We start from the raw sequence: 15432 nt of genomic DNA, 5'->3' as shown, positions 1-15432 counted from the left end.
TAACACAGTAATTATATTTTGGAAAATTTTATCATGAAAATGATTTTTTCTTAAAAATAAAATGCAACTTAATATTGTTCTAAACTTCCAAAAATTGCAATTCTTCTAAAATTATGTACTCTTGTCTGTTATGAGCATTATTAACTTTGTACATATAAACAATCACAATCAATTAACTGCTAATATTGGCTCTGAAATAAGAACGAAAATATTACTTATGTGTATGTTTCTCATTCCTCTCTAGCTCTGCCTTAGCTAGTGTTTTTGCTATTAAATGCAGATTTCCATATATAAGTTGGTGTTTTTCTGCATAGTCTCTGTCAACATGATTAGGTAGCTTTCCAATTCAATACATCTATTGAAACCATATGTGCTATTTTAGTTGTATTTTGTTTAGAAAGTAATTCTTTTAACTTATTACATATTGTTTTATATTGCACTTTCAAAAAAATTTGTATGTTAAAGCACAGCAATACCTACTATAGTTCTGTAATTTGATTTATGCAAATCTGTCAGGAATAAAATCAACCACAATTTAATTTCAAACCTTCCCAACCAGCAGCTGTACAATTTATGCACTGCTTTTCTATTTTTACTACTGGATAATGACAATGATGAATGTCTTTAACAGGAAATACATATTCATCGAAAAGACTGAGCTCAAAACTATCCCCCTTCAAAAAGTCAATGAAGGTAGGAAGCCTATTCACCTGCTGGAGATTTGTTGGGAGAGAGAAGAAATCACGCCCACAACTGCATCTTATGGGGATTCAACCATTTAGCTAAATTAAACCTGCAATAATACCATATTATAAACCACAGTAATCAATACTACTATGATTGATGTCAGCTATAATAATATTAAATAGATCAGGATGAACAAATGATTCACTATGAGTGTAGCCAAGGGTCTACCATTCTGAGCATGCCAGGTTAAGAGGTATGGAGACCGTTATTCAATGGGCAACTTAATAAGATCAGGGTCACTGCTCTCCTGAATCAAATGTCCATGATCCTGGGAAGGAATGAATATTAGCTCATTCGCAGTAATTTACATGTTGAATGACAATGATGAACTTACAAACTCTGCTGCCATGAGAACTTAGTTAATAGAAATAATGACAGGAATTCTGGCATGTCAGCTTTATTTTACTAACTGATTAGGGTTTTTTCCATCATTGTACCAATGAGTGATTTGACTTTTACTTCAAACAGAGTAAGAAACAGTGCCATACTGACATGGATGGAATAGTTCCAGAGATCTGTGAAGCTCTTATTTTACTGTGTAATTTTATAGCTTATTTGATATAATGTAAGATATTAAAGTCAAGTCACTGAGATATTGCAACACCGATTTCCAAAACAAACAAATAGCTTTATCCATTTGTATATTCATACAGACAAATGTGTGACATAGAATGAGCTTCCAGGAAATCATCTGAGTATAAAATACTTTAGCTAATATGTGCTGCTGATAGCAAACTCATCTTTTGCCTATAATCACATGCAGTTTGCATTGGAAAATACCAAGCTCTGGGTACACTATAATATTTCATTTTGAGTATAAAATGTATGATCACAAAATTATCTGGAGAGACATTATTATGTACATTTTCTTGATCCTACATTCATTTATCTTCAGACACTGCCTTCTAAAATTCATAGCCTACTTCCTTATCATGATTTGTCTTACTTCAGAATGCAGTAACTTGCTGCTGGTGGTTTGAAAACAGATGGATTTTGTTGGTAGCCTTTCGCTAGCAGTTATAAAGAAAATATTTTATTGATTTCTATTCAATTTTATTCCATATATTATAGCATAGATATTGACATTAATTTGAAATTGAATATGTATACAAAAAATATAAACCAAAAACAATGTACATTAGATATAAATGAAAAATCTAATTTCCCATTTTGGAAAATGAAAGGAAAATAATCCATTAGCTAGGAATAAACTGTTCCTCCATCTAAGTTTGTTTTCTGGGGGTTCCTTTCTATCTGTACTGCATGTATAAAATGATTATTTTCATGCATTTTTTCATTTTAGGATGTCTCTCAACACTAAATATTGTAAAATACATCTTCTAACTTAGGTGTTTCTACCCAAGATTTCTGAAGCTAATCACACTATAAAGTATTTTTAAGAATTCCATATGTAAGTCAAAATGCCATCATGATGTATAAAATGTAAGTCAATTGTTCTGGCATTATGAATGATTGGTATGATCACCTTGTAAAATCTGAATGAAAGTGCTTTGCTTTTACCTTCAGAGACTCCTCTTGCTTAAAGAGATCTTCAAAGTCCTTAGCACAGAGGTCAGGAGCATTGAGAAGTTGTCCCACTTCTGAAAGGGCTTGTGAGACATGAGTGATTTCAGTCAGGTAAGTAGAAGGCACATAAGAAATTTCCAAAGGCATGTCTTCAGTCATCACCATCATCGTTTCTTCACGGACAGTGTGCTGGTATAGATATACGAAAGAACAATTCTTTTAGCTTCCTAACGGTGAAAACTCCTCTATTGAATTTATATAGCTCTTATTCTACAGTTGACAAGTGAATCTACAAACTGGGCTGAAACTAGATTCAAAACCTCATGATGATAAGTCTAGTAAAAAGGTTATTTATTAATTATATACCTGCTTCTTCCAAAAAGTGTTAGCAGTATTTTATAATAAGCGATACACACATATTAGCACCATGAATATAAGATGAAAGACCATGAGGTCATAAGGAGAGTAGTTTTATCCTAAGAAAACGATGATTTTTGCAACCAGCATTTAAATTTCTAATTCTAATTTGCAACTGGCATTTAAAATTCTAATTTTCCTAGAAATCCAGGTATGGAACTAGGTGAAGGGGGTTCATATCTGTTTTATTGGTAACAAAGGCAACTTTCCTATACATTTTCCCCCAATCTTCATTGAGATACAACAGATACAAAGTAGTTAGGCTGGTATGTAACTGTATTAAAGCCCTCTTCTCCAAATTCTAGACATTAGCTCCTGCTTTTGTTGCTACTCTCTTGCTAAGTTAAGCTGCTAATTAAGGTGCTATATGAGCAGAACTGACTGTGGAATTTGTATTTTAAAAAGAACTCCAGAATGTCCCGAGATATACGGGAGCACTAGCCTCTTTTCTTGCACCTACACTTTTCTGACTGGGATCCAAGTGCTAGACATGACGAGAATTTCCAGCTCCAGAATCCTTTTGGAGTTTCCCAGTAATGCCTCTTTCCCTATTCCTTATAAGAGCAAAAAATAAATACTACTTGGCACGCAAATTCGAAAGATGGATGACCTCTACTCTCTTCTGTCTACACTATAGGCAGCAAAATTCTTGTAATTCAAATTATTCTCCCAGTAACTTTGTCTAGAATTGATCAACTGCCACCTGCCTATTGATGAGGTCACCTGAGGGTTTCAGTGGTAGGGTCTCTGGGGAAGTTCAGATGATAAGCATGCTAAAATAGCCATTTATTACTGCACAGCCTTTTATGACAACACGATACTCATTTTTGCAATAATGTAATAAATTGGACTTTGGGGATCCTAGACTGAACCCCACACAAAGATGAATGAAATGTATAAGCTCGTCAATTTATGTTTTAATTTCTCTGACCTAGGATTTTCATACTCAATTCTTATATGATACAAAAAATGAAATAATTCTAATTTAGATATCTCATCTACTTGTGATATAGCAAATTCACAGAATTGCACAAATTAGCTTTTAAATAAATAAACCTTTTACAACATTTGTTTTATTGTGTATATCTTGACCAAACCCATGGCACACATTCCTTCATGATCAATGGAATAATGTACATATATTTCTCATTTACATTTAAAAGGATATTAGAAACTTGAGCCAGAGTTTGATAAATAAAATTCAGAATTTAACAGATTTCTTAAGAAATTCTTAATTTCTCTATTTCATAATAAGCATTTTACCCATTTAAAAGAAAAATAACTCAGCAGGCTATTTGAATGTGAAATTGTCACTGACTCATTAACCACTTAGTAGAATCAACAGCACAAGTAACACAAGCTTGTGTTTTGCATGCATTACATTGGTTGACGACCATTATGTTGTTCTTAATAAAATTCACAAGTTAATAAGCTTGTCTTATTCGCATTAGTTGCTTTAACCTCTGCGGTAAAGATAGCTTCACATCATCTAAAGCAAGCATATTTCCTATAATACTTATTTAATGGTGCAATTATATTTGCTTTTAATGATATACATTTTATGCCTGTAAATTTTTGGAAAACAAAGGTTTTTGTTATCAGGAACGGAGTAGAGGACAAGTTGTAGTTTTTCATTTATTTATTTATTTACTTATTTTGTTGTTTAATCGAGGGAATTGTTTCAGAATTGGACATATCTTGAAAATATTTAGAAAAAAATCTGGGTGGCCTTAAAAAAGAAGTGGGAATTCAAAAAAGTTTTGATGCATGTCCTCATCATTTTTTCTTAAAAGAAAAATAATTCTAAGATCTTTATATCTATTTTCTGATTCTTCTTTGATATGTAGTTTTCTCAGTCTTCATTACTTTCATTTGAGATGCTCTCAGCTACCTTAAATTCATATTGCTGCTTAATAAATATAGTATAGCAAGAAACTTAGCTGTATGGTCAAATACAATAAAGAAAAAGACACTCAAAATACACTCACTTTTGTTTGCTAACTTGTATTTAACTTCCTTAAACAAAATCTCAAACCCAAAGTTTGACGACTTTGGCATTTGCATAAAGGAACTTTAAATAAAAATGAGATTTACCAATGAATCCAGGAGCTGGTTTTTTGAAAAGATTAACAAAATAGATAGACCACTAATCAGACTAATAAAGAAGAAAAGAGAATCAAATAGACACAATAAAAAATGATAAATGGAATATCACCACTGATCCCACAGAAATACAAACTATCATCAGAGATTACTATAAACACAAACTAGAAAATCTAGAAGAAATAGATAAAAACCTGGACATATACACTCTCCCAAGACTAAACCAGGAAGAGTTTAAATCTCTGAATAGACCAATAACAAGTTCTGAAATTGAGGCAGTAATTAATAGCCTACCAACCAAAAAAAAGAAAAAAAGCCCAGGACCAGACAGATTCACAGCCGAATTCTACTAGAGGTACAAAGAGGAGCTGGTACCATTCCTTCTAAAACTATCCCAAGCAATAGAGAAAAAAAAAAAAAAAAAAAAAAAAAAAAAAAAAAAAAAAAAAAGGGACTCCTCCCCAACTCTTTTTATGAGGCTAGCAGCATCCTGATACCAAAACCTGGCACAGACACAACAACAAAAAAAGAAAATCCTCAATAAAATACTGACAAACCAAATCCAGTAACACATTAAAAAGCATATCCACCACAATCGAGTAGACTTCATCCCTGTGATGCAAGGCTGATTCAGCATACACAAATCAACAAATGTAATCTATCACATAAACAGAACCAATGACAAAAAAACACACTTGATTATCTCAACAGACGCAGAAAAGGCCTTCAATAAAAGTTAACACCCCTTCATATTAAAAACACTGAATAAACTAGTTATTGATGGAACAAATCTCAAAATATTAACAGCTATTTATGACAAACCCACAGCCAGTATCATACTGAATGGGCTGAATGGGCAAAAGCTGGAAGCACTCCCTTTGAAAATTGGCACAAGACAAGGCTGCCCTCTCTCATCACTCCTATTCAACATAGTATTGGAAGTTCTGGCCAGGGCAATCAGGCAAGAGAAAGAAATAAAGATATTCAAATAGAAAGATAGGAAGTCAAATTGTCTCTGTTTGCAGATGACATGATTGTATATTTAGAAAACCCCATCGTCTCAGCCCAAAGACTCTTTAAGCTGATAAGCAACTTCAGCAAAGTCTCAGGATACAAAATCAATGTGCAAAAATCACAAGCATTCCTATACACCAATAACAGACAAAGAGAGAGCCAAATAATGAGAGAACTCCCATTTAAAATTGCTACAAAGAAAATAAAATAATACCTAGGAACACAACTTACCAGGGAAGTGAAGGACCTCTTCAAGGAGAACGACAAACAACTGCTCAAGGAAATAAGAGAGGACCCAAACAAATGGAAAAATATTCCATGCTTATGGAAAGGAAGAATCAATATCATGAAAGTGGCCATAGTGCCCAAACTAATTTATAGATTCAATGCTACTTTCATCAAGCTACCATTGACTTTCTTCACAGAATTAGAACAAACTACTTTACATTTCATATGGAACCAAAAAAGAGCCCATATAGCCAAGACAATCCTAAGCAAGAATAACAAAGCTGGAGGCATCACGCTATCTGACTTCAAACTATACTACAAGGCTACAGTAACCAAAACAGATTGGTACTGGTAGCAAAACAGAGCAGAGGCCTCAGAAATAACACCACACATCTACAACCATCTGATCTTTGACAAACCTGACAAAAACAAGCAATGGGGAAAGGATTCCCTATTTAATAAATGGTGCTGGGAAAATTGGCTAGCCATATGCAGAAAACAGAAACTGGATCCCTTTCCTACACTTTATACAAAAATTAACTCACGATGGATTAAAGACTTAAACCTAAGACCTAAAACCGTAAAAACTCTAGAAGAAAACCTAGGCAATACCATTCAGGACACAGGCCTGGGCGAAAACCTCATGACTAAAACACCAAAAGCAAAGGCAAAAAAAAGCCAACATTGACAAATGGGATCTAATTAAACTAAAGAGCTTTTGCACAGCAAAAGAAACTATCATCAGAGTGAACAGGCAACCTACAGAATGGGAGAAAATTTTTGCAATCTATCCATCTGACAAAGAGCTAATATCCAGAATCTATAAAGAACTTAAACAAATTTACAAGAAAAAAACAACCCCATCAGAAAGCGGGCAAAGGATATGAACAGACACTTCTCAAAAGAAGACATTTATGAGGCCAACAAACATGAAAAAAAGCTCACCATCACTGGTCATTAGAGATATGCATCAAAAACCACAATGAGATAGCATCTCATGCCAGTTAGAATGGTGGTCACTAAAAAGTCAGGAAACAACAGATGCTGGAGAGGATGTGCAGAATAGGAACGCTTTTACACGGTTGGTGGGAGGGTAAATTAGTTCCACCATTGTGGAAGACAGTGTGCCAATTTCTCAAGGATCTAGAACCAGAAATACCATTTGACCCAGCAATCCCATTACTGGATATATACCCAAGGGATTATAAATTATCCTACTATAATGACACATGAAAACGTATGTTTATTGCAGCACCGTCCACAATAGCAAAGAATTGGAACCAACCCAAATGTCCATCAATGATAGACTGGATAAAGAAAATTGACACATATACACCATGGAATACTATACAGCCATAAAAAAGAATGAGTTTGTGTCCTTTGTAGGAACATGGATGAAACTAGAAACCATCATTCTCAGCAAACTAACACAGGAACAGGAAACCAAACACCACATGTTCTCACTGGTAAGTGGAGTCGAACAATGAAAACATATGGGCACAGGGAGGGGAACATCACACACTGGGGCCTGTCGCGGGGTTGGGGGCAAGGGTAGGGATAGCATTAGGAGAAATACGTAACGTAGATGACGGGTTGATGGGTGCAGCAAACCACCATGGAACATGTATACCTATGTAACAAACCTGCACGTTCTGTGCATGAATCCCATAACTTAAGTATAATTTTAAAAAAGAAAAAAATCATTCAGTGACACTGCATAAATTGAAAATGAAATTTACTTAAAAATAATAATTCATGCTCTAAGACCAGAATTCTGTGTCTCAGCGAATAAGATCTAGTATTAATCACAGTCCTAAACCAGGGCTTAAAGAATATAGGCAGCACACCGTACTCTGGCTTCTCATCTGTTAAGCTTTCCTCCACCTGATCCCATGTGTCTGCCATAGATTATTATATACCGATTTAATAAATATTCTTCAGAACATTAAACTAAAAACCATTTTCACCTATCTTTCAATGAAAATGTCTTTTAGAAGAAGTTATGTGACATCTATTTAAACTGCCAATTTTTCTAGTAACCATCCTTTTACTCTCTGTGTACAAGAGTTCAATTTTTAAAAAATTTTTAGATCCCAAAATAAGTGATAATCATAATTCTATATCTGGTTCTAGAAATCATTTTTTACAAACTTTTTAATAATGAAGAAACTTTTATTAACCTGACTGAAATACTCTTCAAAGAAACATTAGTCATTGAACTGCAGGTTGATAATGCTCTAATAATATGCATATTGTGATTATTTTCAAGATTGTCACAAATAAGCCATAGAGCAATCAGTGTCAATTCACGGAAATAATTCCTCCATGCTCAGCCATGGCATGAACAAATTTTCTAGAACACTTAGAAATATTAAAATTCTTATGGTTGAACATAATCAATAAAAAGGTATAGTTTATTACTTCAGAAAAATCTGAATGAGAAAAATCATTCCTACCCTAAACTACTGATAATTAAGTAATCTTTTAAAAATTTTTTCTTTCCATTATAAATTAGAATACCTGTAATTTCTAAAATGCTTCAGCTATATGTTATAAAGTCTAAAAGGTTAATGTTATACATTATATTTAATGATGACAGATCTATTGAAGGATTTACTATCTTAATACATAGTGTCCAGTCATCATAGATAACAGATATTAAGTGGTACAGATCAACTGACTAGAGAAAACTAAGGGTTGATCCTGTAATTTTCATGAGAAATAGACATATTCCAAAGTAACTTTTTGACACCACTGGGAAACTGTGAACTCATTTTCTAGAAAATTCCGTTTTATTAAGTTTGAATATTCTCATTTATTATAGCAATCTGATATACACAATAATGTTTAATATATAGACTTTTGTAATTTTCATATACAAGAAACTACCACAAACTGAATCAAAAGAGAACCAGACATTTGGAGATCTAGTTTACTATCTATTCCTTAAAAGTATAGCACTCCTATTGAAACAGTCACACAAATCTATAATGAGTAAACTACATCCATTGAATGACTTCCAGTTTGGTTTAATAAAAATTTCAGACAGCTATTTAAAAATCAGTGTAATTGGAAATATGTTTATTTTCTCTTCTTTATGCAAAATCCATGTACTCATTCAGATTAATCCTTTTCATTTGAATTTCATTAACTCTGCCTTGAATAATTATATCCTTCTGAGTTCTGATGTGTGCAAATCCTGTCCAACCTTTTGAAAATCAACTTGCTTTTGTTAATGTTCTTTACCACCTTATATCATTATAGATACTCATGCATCATTAGCAAGGAAATGCTATAATCTGACTAATTCATTTTATTTATTTGTGTTTATTTTCATTTTTAGCTATATATACCCCAAATAATACACTATCCTCATTTTCTAGAAACAAAAAAGATATGTGAAAGAAACCATAAAATGCCTATTTTTATTTAAAAACGAAAAGTTCAATCAATGCTTAATGATTGTTATAGAACAAAATGATGATTTGTATGATTTAAACTTGAAGTCAAAACAGTTTTGAGATTTTGAGCTGTGTAAGTAGGCACAGGTATCACTCACAATGCTTTAAATAAACTTTCATTTATCTGAAACTTCAGTTATCACATTCTTTTCATTACATAAAATTTGTTTCTTGAAGGGCCATAACTGCATAGGATAAAAGCAATCCTGTTTTGAAACAAATGGTGCATTATGTCTAGGTTTTTAAACAAAATGTTTTCCTCCATGATTTAAAAGACTTCTCTCTCCTTTAAATGCATTGAGGTTACTGACACATTTATGAGTTATGAGGTCAAAGAAACTCAAGAAGAAAAATGTGCTATATGACATATTATTACAACATATGCCACAAAAATAACTACATATCTCATATAAATATGGCACATGAAAAATATATCAATGCATCAAAAGTCTAACTAAAAAAATAGACTATTACCTTGACCAAAAACAAATAGTGATGGAGCCATTTTTTTTTAACTTCATTGGTGTTAATGAAGATGAAGATAAGAACATCCTCAAAGTAAGAAGATTTATTAATGATTTACTGTGAGCTATAATATGAAAATCTATGAGCCATAATATGAAAGTATGTCAGTTTATATCTGATTATCTTTCCTCAAAAGGACATTCTTAGATATTATGGATTATTTAAAAGTAATAACACAGTGATATGTAAATCCAAAATAGGACTGCAGGCTTTAAGTAGGTTCTGATGGGCCATAAATGGGAAGACTTAAGTTTTCTTAGATAAGTAGCTCTGTTAGCTTCACAAGTCTTCAGAGAAAGACAAGTTTCCTTCTAGGAATCATTACAGTAATAAACAAAGTTGAGGGATTTTTAATTTGTTTCCCCTGGATAATTATAATAGACATTATAAGCATAAAAATGCAAATCACAATAAAATTTGGCAAAAATATTTATCAGTCCAGAGTGATTAAAAAACCCTCAAACAATAAAGCATAAAAACAAAAGAATATGATGCAGATGAGATGGGTATGGTTTATAATCTGCATTGTCACTGTTTTGGATACATATAATGGCATGACAGTAACAGCATTCTGACGATACTTTGTTTTGTATGTTTTAGTCAAGTCACTGGGTAAAAAGACCTTGAATAATCAATCTAATGAGTCTAAGCATATTGTTTATGACCCTGCATAGAGAAAATAGCAATGAGAGAGTGTTTGCTCTTATGTGATCTCCCCCTTCCTATTCCATCATCTATCAAATTGCTTATATGAAGCTATGTAACGAAAAAAAGGGCATGTCCACTTCAGAATAATTATTAAGAATTGATCAACAATATAATTTATCCCCTTTTTAAAAAAAGAATAAAACTCACTAAAATACATAAAATAATCAAGGTAAAATATGAAAGAAAATAATCCTTTATACCCATATTATTTTTCTAAAATTAGAATAAAATTTTAAAGCAGGGCAGGCTATCAGTGAAAAAGATACGCAGATGATGCTGGATTTGCCAGTCTTTAAATACGCCCTACTTCTAGAAGGCCAGGTATAAATAGCAGCCTATATAAAAGGTCTGGACAGACCTGCTCATTGACCAGCCTCATGTTGATTCTTACTTCCTACACCATGAAATTTACCTAATTCCTCAGGGCCAAGCTCAATTACTATATAATTAAGCTGATAAACTGAATCTGGAAAATGTGTTAATGCCTTATAGTGGTTTAAAGTCTTTTCTTTCAAAGGACAACATTTGCATTTTTATAAAGGTTTTCAAAGAATTAACATAAATTAGTAACTTGATAAAATTTCAGTCACTAAGTATGGCCTCTGAAAGAAGAGAAAGAAAACGGCTTTGTTTGCCACCATGATAAGCATCAATATATAAGCACCAACAATCATGGCCTGCCTTGTAAAACCATCTCCAAAAAATAACCTATGAATTAATAGATAAGGTTATATACCCTAGCCAACTTATAAGGCAGCAAACAAATGCAGCAAAGACTCATGCCTAGTATCTAGCATACAGTATATTATCAAAAATATCTGTTGGATAAATTAATGAAGAAACCAGTATCAACAGGATAATTATAAGATAGACATGTGGCTAGAATTGCCAGGATCTACATTTATAATATAATTTATATTTAGGAATATTCAGAATTCAAACAGGAATATTTTCCTCATTTCACAATGCAATCTTTATTGTCATAGATTTAAAAGGTATATCTGATTTCACTACGTCACATTTCTCCAATTCATAGCACATTAGCTACATGCTACTGTACATGCATGTTTAGGTTCTTAAGTTGTCTTTTAGGTATTAATGTAACTCATTATACATGGATACAAACATAAGCAATTATTTGAGGTAATGATACATAGACAATATTAGAATATACTAATTTTAGATTCTTCATGGGTGTCACAATGTCTATTAGCAAATTGAAGGCTATGAGAAGACTCGTATTAAAAAATCATTTTAATCTTTGATAATTCTTCCCAAACTCTTCTCATAAAAGTTTTCCTTTATATATCCAGGAGATATTTTTTATTGTAAGCTATTCCAAAATGTCAGCTTGGGAATACTTGTTATAGCAATCTTTTTTATGTTGACAAGCAAATTGAACCCACCCTCCACCCCACACACATACCTATACTTAATTCAGTGCGAAAATAAAAATAACACAAGAAAAAATAAGTATGGAAATACCTTAAATTCTGCAGTTATATTTCACACTACTATATCAGTTTTAACTTCGGTTGCCTTGTGGATCTGTTAACTTGAGTAGATTTTTCAGAATAAACTCACACTTTTATTTCTATACTACATTTATCACACCCCTCAGAAAATGTAAACACTATCTCTAGATTAATGTGGCAACTCAGTATCTATGTCTAAATATGCATGTGTCATAATTATGTTTTTCAATAAAGTATTCTCTTTATTAGAAATGTGAGTGATAGTAAAGATGCTTATAATTACACTATCCAGTATGGTAGTCATTAACTATACTTGACTAAAGAAATGTAAATCTAAATTATTTAAAAGGAAATACAATTAAAAATTTAGTACATCTGTTTTTACTAGCCGTGTTTTAAGTTCTCAGTAGCCTTAATAGCTACTTTATTGGACAGTGTAGATATAGAACATTGCCATCATCTCAGAAAGTTCTATTGGACAGTGCTAATCTAGAGAATAATACATTTTATTTACAGATAAGGTTAATACCAAAGTATGTTCTGTAATGGTTTTTTTATTCTACTCAGTCTCTGTCCAAAGGGCTGTCTAGTACTTAATGTGGTTAAAGTTACCTAATGGGCACTCAATTAATATTCTTTTATAATGGCAATCATAAAAGAAACATTTCTTTTTCAAATTGCTTATTAAAAATATAACAATGTGTTCTATTTTAAACAATGTGAAAATGAAGATTATGTGAATAATTCTAATGCTAGTATTATATCTATCAGAAAATACTTGTAGCCTAGTTTTTTTCACAAAGGTAACTTTGACAGGCTACTAAATCCAAATTAAAATGTCACTACTTAAATAAAAATGGAAATAAACTGGCATTAATAGTGAAAAAATAAGAGACTTAGAGAATAGATCTAGGATACCTATTAAGCAACTATAAGTATCAGAATGAGAAAAGAGAAGAGATGGAAGATTTGTAATAATTAAAATGATCATAATAGAAAATTTTCCAGAGCTAAAGAAGTTATTAATATTAATTGGTTATTTAAAATATTATCCAAGTGCAAAAAAGAATTAAAGAATGAACGGTGGCTCACAACTGTAATCCCAGCACTTTAGGAGGCTGAGGTGAGAAGATTACTTGATTCCAGGAGTTCAAGACCAGGCTGGGCAACACAGTGAGACACCATCTCTACAAAAAATGTTTTAAAAAGTAGCCAGTGATGGTATTGATTGCCTGTAGTCCCAGCCGCTCAGGAGGCTGAGGCAAAAGGATCTCTTGAGCCTAGGTGTTGGAGGCTGCAGTGAACTATGATTGCATCGCTGCACTCCAGCTTGGGCAATAGCAGGACCCTGCCTCAAAAATAAAATAAAACAAAATAAAATAAAATAAAATAAAAAATAGGGACACATATTTAGAAACATTTAGAATTATATCTTAATGAAATTTCTGTACTTCAATGGGTGGGGCAGAGAGCATCCTTAGAGTTTGAGAGAAAGAAAAAAGGTTAAATACAAATAAATATTTGGACTAGAAGCAGACTATGCTGGAAACAATAGTAGCTTGAAGACAGCTGAAACAAGAAAACAATAGAAAATGGAAGACAATTGTTTATAACCCACAGAGACCACTAAAAAAAGAGGAGAGATCTTAAAGAACGTTACTATCCAATAAATCCATCACGATGACTGCCAAGTAAAGATCATTTCGAAAATGCAAGGTTTACAAAGTTTACATCCTTTATGTTTTTATGAGAACATTTCTCATGTGTTCCAACCAAATTAAAAATGAAGTACAGTTGGCCCTCTGCATCCATGGGTTCCACATTTGTGGATTTAATCAACCATGGATTGAACATATTTGCAAAAATACATGGATGGCTGTGTCTGCACTGAACATGTACATTTTTATTGTCATTATTCCCTAAACAATACTGCATAACAACTATTTACATAGCATTTACATTGTATTGGGTACTATAATCTAGAGATGATTTGAAGTGTTCAGGAGGGTGTCCATAGTTACTTGCAAACACTATGCCATTTTATATAAATAATTTGAGTGTTCTTGAATTTTGGTATCTGTAGGGCGGTCCTGAAACCAGTGCCCCACAGATGCTGAAGGATGATTGTATAATAAAGATTTCAAAACAAAGAGAAATAAAGGGTACAAAAGAAAACAGTGATAGGAAATAAACCTTGTGTGGTTTTTGGTCATATTTTATGAAGTGATAGTGTAATTTAAGTAATAACATGACATCTTGAACTAGATATGTGATACTACAAGTGAAAACAATAGTTGTCAGGAACTAAACTTCTAAATTATTTGTTTTTAAAGGATTTTGCCTTTGACTGAAAATAATGAGGAGTTGACTGACTAAATCATCTTGGTGATGAGGGCATTGTTCTTATTTAATTTTGGCGCAACACTACAGAAATATAGGCATAAAATTGTTGTTCAAAATAGGAAACAGCACTAGTAAAATGCAAGTACAAAGTGTAACTTATAAATAACCTATAAGTGCGGGAAGAGATGCAGTAGAGTTCAGTGAAGATGATGATGAATTATAAAATTATAGACAAGGGATAAGAGTAAATAAAATGATAAAATAATGACCATCAATATGACAAGGAATTAAAACAGATACAGAGTTATAAGAGTTATAACAAAAACGAAGTTGGTTAAAATGTCTCATCTAAAGATGAAATATCTATCATTCTATTTTATATGTTCATAAGATCAAGCACGAATTAGTAAGAACATGTGATATTTGTCTTTATAGATATCAGAGGCTGGGAAGAGTGCAGGTGGGCAGAATGAGTGAAGAGAGACTGGCTACTGGGTACAAACACACAGTTGCATAGAAAGAGTGTTAATGTTTGACAGAGGGTAGGGTGACTATAATCAACAACAATGTATTGTATATTTCCAAATACCTAGAAGAGAGGACTTGAACTATTCCCAACACATAGAAATGATAAATACTTGAGATGATGGATACCCTAAGTATCCTGACTTAATCATTATACATTCTATGCATGTAACAAAATATTACATGTACCCTATAAAGATGTAAAAATATTTGTATAAATAAAAAGACAAAATACTCTAGTTTAAAATGCACATTCCATCTATAGGCTGTTTACAAGAAACATAAAAATACAAGGTCACAATGCTGCGTTAATGACAGGTGATTTAGAAAATCATTTTTTAAAAAGTGAAAGTCCAAAT

The 15432-nt window shown here is 32.4% G+C and overlaps 1 protein-coding gene across 2 annotated transcripts in view; it reads right to left on the bottom strand.

Moving 5' to 3' along the window:
• DMD (dystrophin) overlaps positions 1 to 15432 on the bottom strand; it is a 2258239-nt gene that overhangs the window by 1210798 nt on the left and 1032009 nt on the right. For both annotated transcript variants that reach the window (XM_037986581.2, XM_073013821.1), the window contains exon 42: positions 2269 to 2463. In XM_037986581.2, coding sequence (XP_037842509.2) covers positions 2269 to 2463 — 195 coding nt within the window. The remainder of the gene's footprint in view (positions 1 to 2268; positions 2464 to 15432) is intronic.

Source organism: Chlorocebus sabaeus, chromosome X, assembly GCF_047675955.1.
Source record: "Chlorocebus sabaeus isolate Y175 chromosome X, mChlSab1.0.hap1, whole genome shotgun sequence".
Taxonomy (NCBI): Eukaryota; Metazoa; Chordata; class Mammalia; order Primates; family Cercopithecidae; genus Chlorocebus; species Chlorocebus sabaeus.
Note: the sequence above shows the minus strand (reverse complement) of the source record. Positions and strands in the feature narration are given on the sequence as shown.